This window comes from Heterocephalus glaber, unplaced genomic scaffold (assembly GCF_053883595.1).
Source record: "Heterocephalus glaber isolate CG9 unplaced genomic scaffold, H.glaber_assembly_v1.0 deba00001553, whole genome shotgun sequence".
Taxonomy (NCBI): Eukaryota; Metazoa; Chordata; class Mammalia; order Rodentia; family Bathyergidae; genus Heterocephalus; species Heterocephalus glaber.
In genome coordinates this window covers 19,353,067-19,371,224 of record NW_028258344.1, presented here as the reverse complement: position 1 = coordinate 19,371,224, position 18,158 = coordinate 19,353,067, and the positions used below count along the sequence as shown (strand labels likewise).

At 32.3% G+C, this 18,158-nt stretch overlaps 1 protein-coding gene across 2 annotated transcripts in view; it reads right to left on the bottom strand.

The window, feature by feature from the left end:
• Positions 1 to 275: 275 nt before the first annotated feature.
• The window catches only part of Crispld1 (cysteine rich secretory protein LCCL domain containing 1), a 43,039-nt gene continuing 25,156 nt past the window's right edge, over positions 276 to 18,158 (bottom strand). Inside the window, exons 7-15 of one of the 2 annotated variants that reach the window (XM_004842036.3) lie at positions 16,479 to 16,619; positions 16,232 to 16,292; positions 16,059 to 16,125; positions 15,730 to 15,860; positions 13,773 to 13,816; positions 13,608 to 13,680; positions 7,539 to 7,614; positions 3,721 to 3,851; positions 276 to 1,353 (exon numbers count right to left, since the gene is read on the bottom strand). In XM_004842036.3, the coding sequence (XP_004842093.1) occupies positions 1,302 to 1,353; positions 3,721 to 3,851; positions 7,539 to 7,614; positions 13,608 to 13,680; positions 13,773 to 13,816; positions 15,730 to 15,860; positions 16,059 to 16,125; positions 16,232 to 16,292; positions 16,479 to 16,619 (776 nt within the window). In that variant the 3' untranslated portion in view covers positions 276 to 1,301. The remainder of the gene's footprint in view (positions 1,354 to 3,720; positions 3,852 to 7,538; positions 7,615 to 13,607; positions 13,681 to 13,772; positions 13,817 to 15,729; positions 15,861 to 16,058; positions 16,126 to 16,231; positions 16,293 to 16,478; positions 16,620 to 18,158) is intronic. The other variant, XM_004842037.3, reaches the window with a different exon arrangement.

The window sequence follows — 18,158 nt, the reverse complement described above, 5'->3', positions numbered from 1 at the left end:
ATTTAATCTCTCATTTTATTCAACTTTTCTTATAGTGCTTCTAAATGAATGTTTTCTCTTCCACATAAAAATAGCCAAATAACTAAAAGGTTCTTTTGGAAATGTGTAAATTGAAAATGTAAAAATAGCTAAATAATTAGGTTAACTTTTCAGACTTCTACTATTAAGTATGCTATTTATACTAGTGTCAATAAAACTTACAAGACATGTCAGTTGTGCTAATTTATCTTAAAACAATTTCTAAATCAAATTAAGCATGCAAAAGGAGCTGAAAATAAGACTTCAAAACATGATTGATTTTAATATGTTTGTAGGAAATGAATAAATTCACTAGCAGAAAAAAGCAACATTTTACAGATTTTTAGTCTCAAAGCATAATACATTTTTCATAGAAACAAATATATCACCACTGTAGGTACCATAATATGGCAATATTTATACACAAGGCCATTTACAATTATGAAAATCAGTGGAAATAGTAATGCAATACATTAGTTTGCCTTTGTTAGACATTCTGCTATTATACTTCCTGGCCTGCAGGAGTATTTGCCAGGATATAAAACAAAATGTGTGACCTCAGTTTTAACAATATATTGAAAGCTCTGGCTCCTGATGCTCAATCTTATATTTACTACATGATCACTAACTGTTTTCATACTGCAATAACTTTATTCCATTCCCAAGAAATCAAACATTTACAAGTTTCATTTGGATATTAAAAGATTATTTTATATAAAATAACAAATGTAATATCAAGACTTAATATTCTATATACCTAAACTTAGAGGAAAAAACTGTGCTGGTACTAAGCAAAATACTACTTGAGATTTAAAGTAGGTAACAACATAGCTTTGGACTGGGGAAAATATGATAAAAATGTTTCTTTTCAGTTTTAGAGTTCATTGTTTTAAAATGCACCAGATAATTTTTGAAGGTCATTCACATTTAATATTTAGATTCATTTTATTAGTGGCATATACAAAGCACCATATAATGAAATATATGAAATGTAGAACAATCATGACTATATAATTATTGTAGAAATAACTGCTAAGAAAATATAGCAATATTTAACACAGGATTTCTAAAACCATTACATATTCATTATTTTCTCAAAGCTAATGTCCCATGTTTTATTTTATAGATTTTGTCTATCAAGATTTGTATGCATCTGGCACTTGAGTGGGTGGCTGAAAATAGTTTCTAGCTTCTGTACAGTAATGTTACAACCAGTTTTATATAAACTTCAGAAATATGGCATTTGGAATAGTTTTTTGTGATCCCCTTCCAAGTGTTCCATTTCACACAACAGCAAATACTCTGAATGCCTTTCCTCCTGGAGGATTCTGTAAACTGCAAAAAATACAAAAAAAAAAAAAAATTGATGTCGCTTCCACATATAATCCTTCTAATAAATCATAATGTCTTATGACAGTCAAGAAAGGAGCTCTATAAATCCAGATGGTTAACCTTCTTAGGATACTATAATTTATAGTTACTGTAAAGCTCAAGAGAGGATGACATAATCCTTTAAATTTTGGATGTATGCTGAACTAGTTTACTAAATAAATTCAAAATTATGGGAAAAATAAGAGTCTCTATAGAACTTCACAGATTCTAGATCATACCTTCATATATTACTTCTTTTCAATCTAATAAAGCAGAGTTATTCCATTTCACTAGAGGATACTGAGACTCAGGTTTACAAGTGATCTGGATAGTTGAAAATTGACTATACTTTTTAAAATGGCTGGTATCTAAGAAATGCTATAGAAAATGCTTACTATCATTAGGATATTATTATCATTGGGAAATGCTTGTTATCATTTCCTAAGTCTGACAAAATTTTAATTATATTGCTGTCAGATTAATATTGCTTAACATTTACAGTTTTAAGAAAAATGTTATTGAAAAAATTAAATGGTCAAATATGAAAGGACATACTATCTTCTTCACATAATCCACAGAACACTACCTCATTCTTGGAGACACTTTTAAAACTAAACTTAAAAATAATTCAGAGCTATGCATTTTAGTTGTCATTGTTTATGTTGAATTGGCAATATCAAACAAGTTATATTTGTTTAATGTCTAAACGTTAAAGCAGACTGATAATAAGTTAACCATTTTTTAATTTCATCAGTTGCACAGCTTTTGAAGTTTTTACATATTTGCATAAGATAAAATTTTCTTAATAATTAAAAAAGACGTAAAGGTCAACACATTAAGTGCTAAGAAAGACAACAATCTTGTTAGAGATTTATTCAAATGAGGGAATTTTAGTGAGAAAAAGATAAGGACGTCATAAATACACACACATGCGCGCACACACACACACACAAACACACACACACCAGGTTTCTCATACAAACATATGGCCAATCTAAAGCTATTTGTATTTGTTTACAGACTAAGAGACCTAGCAGGTGGAGGTGTTTGCACATAGTGATATGCTGGAAAAATGTATATCTTTAAGCTCAAGACCTAGTGCTGAACCTGAGCTTCAAGATTGTTACATGACCTTAGGCACATCAATTATTTAATCAATTTGACTCAGTTAACACATATACAAATTAGTATTTATGGAATCAAAATTATAGAGCTATTGGTGAAGTTGAGCTAATATACTTAGAGTCCAGTAGAGTCTAGTATCTACAATATTCATAGTAGTTACTCAAAAGTTATGATTATTCTCAGCTTTATTAGAATATTGGCTACCATTTTGTAGTTTTAAAATACACATACGTATCAGAGGTAAATGCACTCACATCACTCAGTTTAGATTATAAAAGGGCACATGGGATTCTGTAACTTGAGAATCTACTTTATCTGACATATCTGCATAGGCCAGGAGCTAGGTTAGAGGGAAGTCATCTTCTCAACAAAGGTTTCTTGATATAATCTTACCTGAAAACAGATGCTAAATGCAGATCAGTCTTTTTATGAAGATGACAGGCAAATAGTTAAGATAGATACCTTGCATAACACATCCTTTACTGTTCTTTACAGAAACTACTAAATATGTGAATCTTTCATTGGCAATTTTGAAGAATTCAGCAAACATCTAAGAGGGATTTTTTGTGTCAATATAAATAAATGGCACTTAATATTACTTCCATACATGCCAATAATTTTTTTAAAATCACTGAAGGTTCATTTTTTATGTTTACTAATATTTGATAAAGCAAGTCACATGAATTTTCTCAAATTACTAAAATATATAACATTTAAGGGGTTAAATAGCATGAGATGACCTAAAAGACTTCATTTACATATACTAGGCATCCAACTTTCAATCTAAAAGATAATTTGGTTCTAGGGAAAATCAGACTCAATGTTTTTGTCAAATAGTCAGATAATTGGATTAGAGAAATATTCAGTGCCTTCCTCACCTAAAAGAATGAAATATAAAAAACCAATCTAGAAAATCCAAAAGAAGATCAAAGAAATCTCCTAATTAAAAGATCAATTAACAAAAGAGTGGTTCTGACTCATAATCCGATTTTCATGGTGAATTTGATAAGCCTGCAGGAGTCAGGCCCCTCTGGTACTGCAGTGTCTCCCATCTGGAAGAATGGCTTTTACACAAGTATGCAAAGGAAATGCACTCATTTAGCAACACAGCTTCTATCCCAGCCTAAAGTGGGTCCATTCTAAAACAATCCTAAATAATAAGATAGATGGCATATCAGAAATACATACAATTTGCTTTATTTTTACCTTTCTGAGAAGATTCCATTCTGAAAAGAAGCAGTATAAGTCTTCTTCTTGTCCACAGGCATAACATCAACATAACCACCATGATTTCGAATGACCCCAGAATGTAATGCTGCCCTGCAGATACTAGACAGCTGAAGAGGCAAGGAAAGAACTTGCTGTTATTAGGAAATTTCTCCTGAACTTACCCAATCTACTCTTCTACTGGACTGAAGTCCCTGATTGCTGTCTGTCTAGTCAGTGAACAGCTACTGGATGATATTCTGCACAACAGCAACGTTTCAAAAGTTACAGTGTCAAAGCCAATTCTGAGCAAGTCTGAAGGCAAATGTTATGGATGGCTTCCATGGTAAGATCCCTACACCATTTAACCTAGCAAACACGTGTCTCACCCAAACAGCAAGCTTTACTAGTCAAAGCAATAAAGAGCAAACTGGCTCCTCTTAACTCTTCAAGGGCCTGTCATTTTAATTTTAGCCTTTGCCAGTGTAGATTGAATCAATCTGACCAAATACAGGATGGGTGATCTGTTCATTTATGTTCATTTTTTTTTCATTTATGTTGTTTTAACTCATATGCAACTCAACAATAGTTCTACATATAATAACCCATTTGCTAAAATCTAAGTATATATTAAGAGGGGAGGTTTTTTTCCTATTAAATAATATAATCTGCAGATATTTGCCTGAAAGAATAACTCCAAGAAGAAAAACATAAAGAATAATTATAATTTCCAACTAGAGTTGCAAAGCTTCTCACCCAGATTTGAAGGGTCTGACACAGGCACTAGGAAGATTCTATGTTTATATTACATCAGTTATATAAGCTGAATTGGATAAGATTTCTATGGAGGAGAAAAGTATTGTTTTAGGTACAGTACTTTCAAATTTTTAAAACTACTGACTTCTAAAATCATTTCTTTCAGTGCGTGAAAGTATTGCCTATTTTTTAACATTGGCTTTAACTCAAATGCTCTACCAAAATTTGTGGATAGCTGACTTTAGCCTGAGAAAATCCCACAACAGGAAATGCTTGAAGTGTTTCAGTGTACAGCAATCCACCTCACAGCCCCTCGGGTCTTTCTCAGTGCCGCTGGGGTCTTCACCTCTCTGTGCACAGGCAGCGATTGAATGTGCTTTCTTAAGTTCACATCAGTGTGTGTATCTTACATGACCTTGCTTTATTACTGTTCTCTGAACTCTGTGGCTTCAGTCAGTATTTATTAGTTCAGAGAGCCTGAAGGCCAAGCTGCTTAATCCTTCTCATGGTTTTGCTGCATCACAAAATACCATATATCTAAAGCCTGTGTCCCTCCTCTGAGCTGGCATTCTATTCAGCATCTTAAAGCCCAACATTGAATTCATAACTGCATGGAATTCATAACAAATGGAATTAAAATAATTCTGTGAACATTTTGGCATTTATCCTCTTCTGTTAAAAGGGTATTATCAGCATTTTCCCCCCACGGCAACAAAAGTGCTTAGATATAACATTCACTAAACCCAACCACTTACTATGTTTGAGACTATTTTTTTTTTTGCTTACAATTATGTAGTCAGCAGGCATTCCTACTGAGTTCAAAGTTCAGAATTTTTTTCTCATATTTATACTTTATATCAATGTGTATTTTTGAAAAGAGAAACTATTTTATCTATAAATACAGTAGAATTTTTGATGATACAGAAGTTTCCAATATATAATAAACTAAAAATGAAAGTTTGAAAAAGTAGAATGTACAAATTCTAACTCTATAAATGGAAAGAAAAAGAAAAGAGGAAAAGGAGACAAATAGAGAAGAAGAGAAATTGGTTCATTCTCACCTTCCCATATCAACTTTATTTGAAGAGATAATATATTTTTTAGGAGCTAACAATTAATGGCTTAATTTCTTTTTCTGCTCTTACCATGTGATAATAATCTTTATATCTGCAATTACCCTTCAAAGAACCTACATAATACATATTACCTACCCATTTCATTGAGACAAGAAGATACAATGATCTCAGTATATAGATTCTAACCAAACTGTAATGTCAGTGAGATAGCTTGAAGGTATAGAAATGTGTAGGATATTCTGAAAGACTTTTTTCAAATCAGAAATCACGAAAATTAAAGGTTCTTATCTTAAAGGGAAAATTTGGAGAGAATGATTTCTTTGGAAACCAGATATCCCCATTCCTGAACATTTCTTAATTTATTCTTTTCAACAAATATTTATGTGTAAGGTGCTTGCTTAGTCTGATGTCACTCACTGTGTGCTCTAAATTCTGTTAAGGCAAGAACAAACCCATCTGGTTCATGACTTGGCAGACATCAAATTAAGTGATGAAAAAAATACATTGCTCAGCTGCTGCATTCAAGGAACTTGCAAACTTAAAAGAGACAAGGGAGCAGCAATCATATTGCTTCATAAAATAGTCTAAGTGTTAAAAAGAAAAAACAATAATAGTTGAAACAAGAATGACTTCACTCTTGGTATAGGAAAGCCAACAATACAACTCACAGAGAAAATGGTAATAATTTAAGATGCAAAGATCAGCTATAATTTTGACAGAAAATTGTTAGAAAGTATGTATTTCAGAGAAATGAATATAAGCACAAAAGTGACAATGAGCAAAGTCAAAGTACCTGCAGTACATTTAAGTTTCAGATAAAAATTACACACATCTGAAGCATGAGACAAACAGAATCCGAGAATGATTTCGAAGGTGAAGCTGAATTGGAAAAAAAATCTTGGACCTAAATGAACTTGACGAGAAAGATAAGGTGGTAGTGTGCTTATCTCAGGCCTCTTTTAACAAATTCCCCTAGTATTCTATTTAATATGTGCATCAAGAAGGTAGCGTCTAGCTGTGTTTCTGTGGCTCAGTCTTAGAAATCTCTAATGGTTACTAAACGCACTTTCAAACCTCATCTACATGTTTCAAGAGTGCATTTCCCTCTTTCAGATTAATTTGATTACTGGCCCTTTTAGCTTCAATTCTCAGAAGCTCGGAAATGAGCAAAGCTGTTTGCTATGCCCAATAAAGCACATTTTCTCTCACCAGGTCTTTGTAGATGTGATCTGTTCCACCTAGAACATGTTCCTTCCTCTTACTAGCAACTTAAAACCTGGCTGAGAATGCACTTACCCATATTGAGGACATCATAGATAATATTCCTCATCCAATCCCATTAAAGTCATAGATTACAATATGCCTGAAACTAGTTCCCTTTTGTATGAAGTGTGATTAAAAAATAATATGGTGAATGTTTAATTTAAAAAATATTATAGTAAAAGACACATTGACGTTATAATTACCTTCAAAATACTCCACTATTTCTTTTAAAGGATTATTTATTTTTGACACTATACTATTTTTCAAATGTTCTTTGGCAGTGAAATATTATTTTTACATTTGACAAATTCTTGTATAGTTCATACTTCAGAAACTTAAGAACCTTTGTAAATAGGGAGAGGTGAAAGGGTTGGGGGGGGCAAGAGAAAGGGCAAAAAAATAAGAACCAAGATACATCATGTAAAGGTACAAATTCCCAATGATGAACGTCACTGTATTATATACCTAAAATGTACCAATAAACTTAATGAATAAAAAAAAAAGAAAATGTATTTTCCTTTCCAAGAATGCCTTGAGAGTATTTCTTTTAAGTGTCTGGCATAAGATATATGGGGAAGATATTAAGAAAAATTTAGTCAAAGTACATGATCATATATTCATATTTTCACAATGCAAATATCTGTCTCTGTACAGAAACTATTCCCTTGCTCTGTGTATAAAGGCAGATACGGAACAGAGAGCTGTAGCAATTAGGATACTTACATCAGAATAAACTCGAGATCCAATTACACGAGCATAATGTGGATTCGCCTGCATACAGTTACGAGGACAGTATATTCTGAAAAAAAAATATGTATAAAGTAAGCTGGTCACTTTAGTCTTTCTTATTCACAAAACAATGTCTTCAAATATAGAATTAAATTCGACATCATAAACCCCATTCATCCTTTTCTCTCTCAAAATAGGCCAGTTGTACAGGGAATATAGTAGGCGCGATTGCTTCTTTTTATCCATTTCTAGGTTATCCCATTAATGTGATTTTTAGAAATTTAGTCAGGAAACCTTCTAACTTGGAGATTCAAAGCATAAAAATATCAGGAGTTATCTTTATGTATCTGAGAATTTGGTATTCAATATGTCTATAAAACTTAGAAAACAGATGACTTGGAAAACCTGTCACTGTCTCATGACATCCTTAATTTCCATAAATTCACATTTTGTTACCTAATCCAACTCACGGTTTTAATTGTCACTTATAAATAGCTGATTTCCAAATCTCTTATTCTAAATTTTTATATCCTACTGCTTATTCAACACCTCCACTTAGAGTCAATATGTATCTCAAATTCATTTGGAGTGAGATAAAATTCTTAATCTCCTCTTGTTCATAAATCTGTGTCTTCTGTAAGCCTCGCATCACAATGCACGGCAACTCCACTGTTATTGGAGCCTCAGCAAAAACCTCCTATTCTGTCTTTGATCCTTATCTTTGTGTCATACCTTTCATTCAAGCCAGGATCAATTTCTACCTGCTATATGTTAAAATATACCCAAGACTAGAGTATAACAAGCACCATGACCACAGTAACTATTAACTTATGACAACAGGCTCTCCTATGATCTCTCCTTGCTTCTGATTGGCCCGCTCCACAATCTATTTCCACACACTTAAAATGAAACACACAAGTACAAATATGACATCTCTCTGTTCCAAATACTCCATTGGCTTCCCATCGCATTCAGAATAAATGAAAAGATTCTTAGAATGAACATATCCTTAAAATGCATGTCCATTACCCTCAATTTCTCCATTACAACTTTTCTTCCACTTTTTTGTCCTGCAGCAGTCACACTGTCCTCATGGCTATTCCTGAGACACACAGACAACAGGCTCTGCTTCAGGGTATTTTCACTTATCTTCCTCCTTACATGGAATGCTTGTCCTCTAGACATCCTATCGCTTTACTAATATATGATTAGTTTAGCTTATCTAAGAGAAATTTCAAAAGGATTTATTATTTAAACATGCAGTCCTATCACTGTTTAATCAAAAAAATGCAATCCACTCTCACAGTTCAAGAAATTTGTCAAGCAGTACACTTTTCACATCATCTTTTGTTAATCCATTCTCTCTCTCTCTCTCTCACACACACACACACACACATTCATGCACTAAAAAAGGTATAAACTGAAACTAGAAAAAACATAATTCATTATACATAGTAAATGAGAATCTCAACTTTGTGAAAATCACTAGTAGATGATGATATCAATGATTTTTCTAAGAGTACTCCAAAAACATTCAACTGCAACTACTTTTGCCATTTGAGGCAAATGTTCCTCAGAATAGCTATAGATCTCATTTAAAATGTGTATTATACTGTATGGAATATATATGCTTCATAAGATATGCAAACCAGATCTATCTATTTATTTATTTAGTAGCGGGGATCAAACTCGGGACCTTGCGCTTGTGAGGCAGGCAGCGGCACCACTGAGCTAAATCCCTGGCCCAGGTCTATTTAAATATAAGTAAGAAATAAAGTTTTTATTAGAGAATTAAAGTGTTGACTATTACAAGAGACACTGGTGGGGGTTTCTGCAAGATGAAGGGTCCTCCCATTGACTGGAAAATGATCTTATTGTATTTGAGAAATACCCACCCTCTGGTTGTAAAAACACCTATTCTGGCCTTAAAACCATGCTGTGTGAACTCTGCTTGCTTGTTTGGCTCTTGACTCGAGGGAGGCCAAGGTCAGCAGCTCCAAGGTGAGTTAGCCTCTACTTAGAAAGTTCAGGTAAAAGAAAAACTGGGGGAAGTTTCATTTAATTTTGTCTAATCTGTTTTAATCACATTACATAGTACTGAGAAGGTAGGTAATGACCAAGTAAATATTTCTTTATATTTTGCCTGTAAACTTTGAATAAAAATGCTGACACATTTTAATGACATCTGTTTTTACATTCTAAGGATTCAATAGATTTTAAAGATCCAACTGTTTATAAATATATGTAAAGCAGGACAACACACATAAATAATTTCTACAGGGTTACGTTACTACATAACAGTCTATTTTGGGTTGTCCTGCCAGCTGTGGAAACTCTCAAAGGTGACTGTGAGAGTAAATCCTGTTTCTTCATGTTCTTCTAGAGTGAACTGCTTTTCATTTATTTTCTCTTGCCACTTTTCTCCAGAACAGACTAGGTCTCCAGCTCTTTATGCGACATGAAATTTTAAGACTGATGCAACTTTTTGGTTCCCTAAAAGTTATAAACAGTCACGTAAATAACATCAGCTATTAAAAATGCCATGAGAAAAGACAATCTTGGTTTCACTAGTCTCTAAACTAAAGAAAAATGTAAAGTAGATAGGAGAGGCTTTCTAGATATTTAAGGACAAAATTATGTATAAATTATTGATTCTATAAATTTATTATATGAGTGACAATGAAAGACAAAATTAAACTTTAAAATTTGCATAATTTTCCTTCTGGGGATGTTTCCCTTTTGGAAAGAAATAGGAAACTTGTTTATTAATATTTTACTTGAATGATTTTTCTTTTTTGGAGCAATATTCATAGAGATAAAAATAGTCATTTATTGAATATCTACAAGAGAAAGGTTTTGTGATAGAATGCTCCACAGAAATTATCTTTATTATTTGGTCCTCATAAACCTAGTCATATGGCTGACATGATATACAGGAGATATTTAATAAATATTTATAAATATATAATTCATGCATTTTCCATGTATATGATGCTAAAATTTACATACAGCAATATATCTGTCTGTCTGTCTGTCTGTCTCTCTTTCTCTGTAAAAATATAATCTGTGAGTACAGGACTATGGAAAATCTGAAAAAAATCACAAAATATTCTAGGATTACAAAACAAACCATGATTTCATCAAATCTATGAGCCTTCATAATAACATAATTACAAAAACTCTAGTAACAGATTACAGATCTATGTTGGGAGCAATTATACATAATTTTGGGGAAAATCACTTCGCAATTAAATTATGATTTGGCCTAGTCTACAGGCAGGCTATGACATGCCAAGACATAACTCCATTTTTGTCTCCAGTCACAGCTGAGACGTCAATGGTCCCATGATGCTGTGACACTCAAGGGCAAGATTACATCAGCTGAAGACATCCAGGTTCTTTGAGCACAGAGTAGAAAGGTCTCACCTGGGGAGAGACAAATTCCTTATCAGCTTAACTCATCTCACCTACTGATATAAGAATGTCTTTGCTCTTCTTTGCTCATCTTACCAATTAACAAAAGAGCCTTATTAGCATAAAATCCTCATAGTCTCCACTACCCTCCCAGACATCTGATATTTCCTCCAATTATAAGATCCTTGTTAATTTAGGGTTATGGCCACCCTCTGAGTCATCTGTTACTCCCCATAAACCCAGTAAACAGTAGCAAGCTCAAGGTGTCTTGTCTTTGCTGCCCAGAGAAGCATTGATCAGACCCAGAACCCAGCCTCTTCTCTAAGTCTCATTTCCTGTCTTTATTCTTTATTTTTTTTTTTTGGCTTTTTTAAAAATTAATTTTTGGTACATTTTAGGCATACAATATAATGACATTCATCACTGGAGAGTTGTACCTTTACATAAAATATCTTGCCTGGTGCGCAAACACAAGGATCTGAGTTCGATCCCCGGTACCAAAAAAAAAAAAAACAAACGTAATATATCTTGATTCTTATTTTTCCCCCTTCCTCTGCCCTCTCTCTAACCCCTCCACCCCTCCCTCTTTACAAAGACTTTGTTTCCATTTTTTTCATTTTCTCATATTAATTCCATTCCTATCTCTATTCTTTAATTTGCCTTCTGCTGTCGTGGCTCACAGGAGATCAGGGCTCACTGCAGGGATTCTGGTAATGTTCCCTTTCCCTGTTCCCTATAGATCTATAATCAAAATGTCTGACAGATAATTCATTTGAGGGAAAAAGGGAAAAAGTACATGATGCATTTCAAGCAGCAAGGGATCCTCAAATTATTCTGTACACTTTGCAATATGATTTCAGTAAACACACATGTTGAAGAATTCAGAAATTCTCAAATCAGCATGCAGCAAGTTAAAAACAATACAATAGTAGTCTTTTATTGGAGACAAAAAAACATTTGTTTACAAAAGAAAATAAGTTAGCTATCTGTATGTGAAGGAACTGATGGTTTGTATCACATCTGTAATTGAGAAACTCCCTGCTATCAGAAAATGAAGTACTCACTACTTCTATAAACACCACAGTCTTGTGTTACTTTGTGAACAACCAATGTCATTCTTTAAGTGAAACATTGCTTTCCTTGTAAAAGGGTAGGTAATGAAGCTTTTCCAAAGTAAATAAACCTTGCCATAAAAATTAGGCTCCCTAAATTTTTTGGCAAACAGTTTTTCAAACTAAAATTATATCTCTAAATCTCATTACTGGTTTTTGGAAGGAGGGTGGGTACTGCCATTAATAGAAGTAGTGTGGTAGTATTAAGGCTGGATATGTAGGGACAGACTTCATGGTTCCTGCTTACCAGTTATGGCTCATGACCATAATGCTTTTAACAGTTTTCATCTTAGCTTTCCAAAGAGAAATCCATTTTAAAATTATTTTATAGTAAATAAACTCCAGTTTAATTCTTTTTTAGAGTGTATATTTTAAAAAAATGAAATAAATGCTGAGATAGGCAATTTTTTCATTAATTTAAATTAGATTAATTTAAGAACTGTATAAAAAAAATTTTTAAATTAACTATGTCATGAGCCAGGCACATGCCTATAATCCCAACACTCAGGCTGAGGCAAAAGGATCACCACAAGTTGGAGGCCAGCACAGGCTACATAGTGTGTTCAAGGCCGGCTTGAATTAGAGAGTGAGACCCTGTCTCTAAAAAACAAAACAAAACAAAACAAAATGTCATTTTAGTTTCTATTGGAAGAACTTGTTATGGAATGAATACCTTTATTCATCCAAAATTCATATGTTGAAGTCCTAACCCCCAGTGTGACTATTTTTAGAGACAGATTCTTTATGGAGGTAATTAAGGTTAAATGAGGTGGTAAGAGTAGAGCCCTTATCCAGTAAGATTAGTGTTCTTACAAGAAGAGATGCAAAGGAGTGAACCACGTGAGGACACAAAAATTAGGTGGCTATCCACAAGCTACAGAGGAAGTCCCCATCAAGAACCACATCAGCTGGCAGCTCGACCTTGGACTCCCCACTTCCACAACTGTAAGAAATCATCTGTATTCTTTGTGCCAACCAGTCTGTCATGTTTGTTATAATAGCCTGAGCAGACTAAGATAGATCTCTTTGCAGTACATATGAACACACAGATCATATGCACAAGCCCTGCTATTGTGGAATAGCCGAAAGCACTTTTGCATTTGGAGAAAGTATACTAGGAGTGTCTAAAGTGGATATAGTTTATTGTGTCCCACTACTTCCTTCTGATCAACAACTCAAAATCATATATGACTTCGAATGCTAGAAGTAACAGAGTCTCAGGTAAAAACAAGTAGCACAAGAACAAAGCCGCATATGTGTATGTATGTGTGTATATATGTATATACAGGCTCCATCAAACATGCATACATCAGAAAGAAAAACTTAAGTATTTTAATAGTAAGTTTGAGACATCATGATATTAATACAAGTTACCTTTGACCTCTACAATTATAAGAGGTGCTCAGAGTGGTAACCATTTGCTTCCAGACATTTAGTAGTATGGTAAATTGCTGAAGTGTGCATACATTTCTTGGGGAGACTCTTTATAATTTGCAATTATATATATTCATTAACTTTTTAAATTAGAATATAGTACCTTGGGCAATGTGAAGCAGGCTTATGAAATGGACAGAGTTGTTCCACAGTAGTTTCACAAGTCACAGCCTGAACTGAAAAATTAAAGCAAAAAACAGTAAGTGAATCCTTAGAAGCAAAAATATACTGCACAGTGATAAGAAAATAAGATTTAAAACATGCTAACCTGTTACTTTAGAGACTGTGAAGGAATTAGCAGACTGATATTTTCTGAAGATAAAAAAATAGAAATGTCAGTCATTAGATTGTAGGCATTATGATCACCATAATTCCTCATATCTTTCAGATCTATGGATACTTTATAAACATTTTTTATTAGAATAGCTACATAAGACTATGTTATCTGTTTTGTTCTAAGTCTATTATTTTCACTGATAAACCAAATCAATATCATTCTTAACATTAGGATCTAGTTTCTTTTTATTATCAATCTCAATATTTACAGAAAAGCAGTGCATATGTCTTCATATTTGTTTCTTATCAAAATTAAAAATCTCAAAATACTAATTATCTGTCTCCACAGAGCCAACCTATTTAATCCTTCACAATAGTAATTAAAAGGTATTCTTGTAAAAAGGCTATAAAATAATAAGTTCTTTTAAAGGAGTGTGCATTATTCATTTTTTGTTCACCATAGTATGTGGACAAATGTTTATAGTAAATGAATGAAACTTTTCTCAGTATATTTCACTATTAAAAATAGTAATATAAGATTAGGCATACCATTATATATCAAAATTTTAATTAGTTCATATATACTCAGATTTTGAGAAAAACACCTATTGCAAAAGGTAAGGTTTATTTTTTTATCATAGTAACTCTCTAAATACATTAAGTCAAGATGGAGTTATAAAATCTCAAACTCTTTCATTTCTATCACTTTCAAATTCAACATGGAGTATTCATCATCTGTAATGTGATCAGCCCAAATAACATTGTTTGACACACGAATATATAATCTATTAAATATAAATATAGCACATTTCAAGGGGCCAGGGATTTAGCTCAGTGGTTCCACTGCCTGCCTCACAAGCACAAGGTTCCGAGGTTGATCCCCAGCAACAATAACAAAAAAAAGTAGCACATTTCATATTTTAAGAGAATTTTTATAACAGACAATGAAAAAATTTAAGAGGAAAAAAGTAAATAGAGTAAATGTTCTTTAATACAATACTCAGTATTTGTCTTACTAAAGCTAATAATAATTATTATTATTTACTAGTTGTAATTAATAAATACTTGCTCAATGAATAACCTAATAAATGTTTCTATGCATATTTTACTAAAAGGTATTGCTCATGGATAAAACCATACATCAAGCCTTTGAAAAAATTGAATACACAGGTCACTAAACAAATTTGCAAAGATTTTTTAATAAATTCTTTTTTATAATTATAAATTCCAACTTAAATCAACTGTAGAGTTTCGTGCAATTGGCAGTTACAAAAGGAAAGGGACTATCATATTTCCTAAGACAAGTATTCTATATGAAATTGAATCATGTTTATTATATTTATAAGAAAAAGGTACTACATAAAGATAATTCAGAAGCCTGCATTCTTCTACTTTACATTTTAAAATAAAGCATTTAGTATACTTAATATGAGAAATATTTAAAAGTTGATGAACGCTTTTTATTTTGTGCTAAATTGCATTTAAGTGGACAAAAGACATAGTATATTATCTATTTAGAAAACTGTTCAAAACTCTTACTTAATAATCTACTTTATCTTATTAACTAAGTTACTGATAGATGAAATAAGTCATTTTTCCTAAACACGGCAGGGAAAGTACATGTATTAATTAGCCTCCTCTAGGGTATATTTTATCAGAGCTGAAAAATTTATTATTTTACATCAAGAATTAACTAAAACTTTATACATTCTTAATGAAACTCTCAAAGGTTCAGAGTTGTAGCATGCCCTTTATGAACAAAAGTGTTCAATTTTTAATTTAGATTGCTCTTTTTATCTATGGAACTCATGTAACTAACACAAACCTTGAAAATTACCAACTTCTCTCTTCATAAATTAAATTCTTCTATGCTTTTGCACTATAGTAATTTGAGAGCAGAATGTTATAATTTAAAATCATCTGGTCCAAATGATCATTTGGGTACTTACCCAATTGTTTGCACACCATTTCTATTGGATTTGATGAAATAATGTTTTCTTCCTTGTCTAGTTATATCTACCCAGCCTCCTTCATTGTCTATTATACCATAATGAATTGCAGCTCTACAGATGCTGGATTGCTTAAAGGAAAGGAGGAGACACAGGCATGTTAAAACATCTAGGCTCTGCCTGAAGTACAACCACTTTCTACTTATGAATTATGTAGACATTTCTGAGAAAAATATCTATACTTAATATAAGTTGTCATTCTCCACATTAAATAAGTATATATTTCTGGAAGGATTCTATTCTTAAATAATTACATTTTTTATGCTTACCATTTCATAATGTACACTGCCAATTACTTTGGCTTTACTATCCAAACATCCAGCAGGGCATTCATATCTAGAGGAAAGTGATTGAGAATAAAATTTAGTCTTTCTAAATGTCAACATAAAATGAAAATATTTCTCTTTTGTCTCTTGATTCTCAGAACAATAGTTTCTATTACCTATTGCAGGTTGTCCCTTTGCACTGGTCTCGTAATCTTATTTCACAAGAAACAATTTGGGCTAAAGGTTAAAAGAGAAAAAAACAAGAAATAATTGTGACAATGTGAATGTCTATAACTCATTATACATAATGTAATGACAAGTTTTCTTTTTCCCATTGTAATAATATCCAAATAAGTAAAACATAGATGGATATCCCACCTATGTAAAACTGTAACATTTTTATAAGTAATTCGGAGGTCTTACACATTTGTTGTGTGCTTATGACTTCATTTCTATTGCTGTCATCCGATCTTGTTCGAACGCGGGTGTCATGAACTTGTGCCTGCTGACGTTCAATTTCATTTGTTTCTTCTTCTCGAGGAGGATAATAACTGTCTGACCCTTCTGATACAGAGAATGAATTTAAGGAATATGAATCTCATTTTTATATAGGCACAAATTATTAAATAATAAAATGCTTTTATACAACTGTTTAATATTTGACACTGGAAAAATCAATACTTTTGTTGGCAAAGGTCACTATCTTAGGTACTACTCTGAAGTAAATTAAGTACACATATAATCCTTTGATTCATTTATGTTAGCATCTAGCTAATATTCAATGGAGTCATTTCTAAACTCTGTTTATATTTCAACATGTTGCCAGTGTTTGGCTTTCATAATGACATCATGAAATCTACACAATAATGTAATAAATTTGAAGCTTAGGGAAATTTGAACTTGTTTTCCCAAGTGGAATCATATTCCTGGTATTTTCAGAAGATTATATTTTGAATTCTCCGAATGGAAATGTGGTATTAGGTAGGAATAACATGCCTTTGTTATTTACTACAATAGCCATTTCCATAGAAAGATTTGTTTCTTTTAGAAGATACTTCAATGTGCAAAACTGTAAACATTACAGTAGATAAGGGTTTCAAGCTTTGAATTTAATTTTTTCCCCAAACTGGCCTATATCAAGAGCTCATAAATGACTCATTCTGGAGGTATGCCATTATTTTCATCTCAAGAATTTATAATCTAGAAAAGAACAGATTATGAAGTCAGAGGAAAAAATACAGTGATCACTGGTGACACGGGGAGGTTGCAGGTTTAGGGACAGAGAATAAACACACACACACACACACACACACACACACACACAATGAAAACATGCTGTACATGCTCCCAGAAATTTAAAAATGACATATATAGTAAGAGGGTGATGTAAATGAGTATTTCTTGTCTGTTCATTAGAGCCTACAAGCATTAACTCATTAAAAGAAAACAAGAACTATCTCTTTGTGAGCACTAAAAAATGACTGCATTTATTCAAATTTTTTCCAACTCACTTAAATCTACATAAATCTTCATTTAATCACCAATAAGAAAAAAAAGGGCAAGACAGTAAGAAAATGTCCACTTGAATCCCCAGAGCATGAATTTCCACAAAGCATTGTCATAAACATTTTATCTTCACCATAGTATAAAAGTGACACCATATTTATGCTTACTTTTTAAAATTTCAAATGCATTTGAGATCACTAATTTTTTAACAGTTTTATTGTACTTTTTTTTTGTTATTTTGGCATAAGAAATTATCTAGTCTGCAGCAAGAGGTGGAGAATCAATATAATTCACCAAACATGATGGATCAGTAAAATATACAGAGGTATTTTTGTAAAAATGTTTAAAGTGCTAAAAATGAATTGTGTTAAACTGCTAGTCCTTAATAATTATGATAGTTATGGAAATTCTTCTAGTTAATATTAAATGATGGCCCTTAAGAATATATACTATCCCTCTAGAGTAACTTCAAAATATAATTAGAAGTGGTTATCTGATAAAGTCATGTAACTCCCCTTTAAGTACACATTGATATAATTCACTTAATATTACAATAATTATTTTAAAATAAATTACTATATATATATATATTTCAGT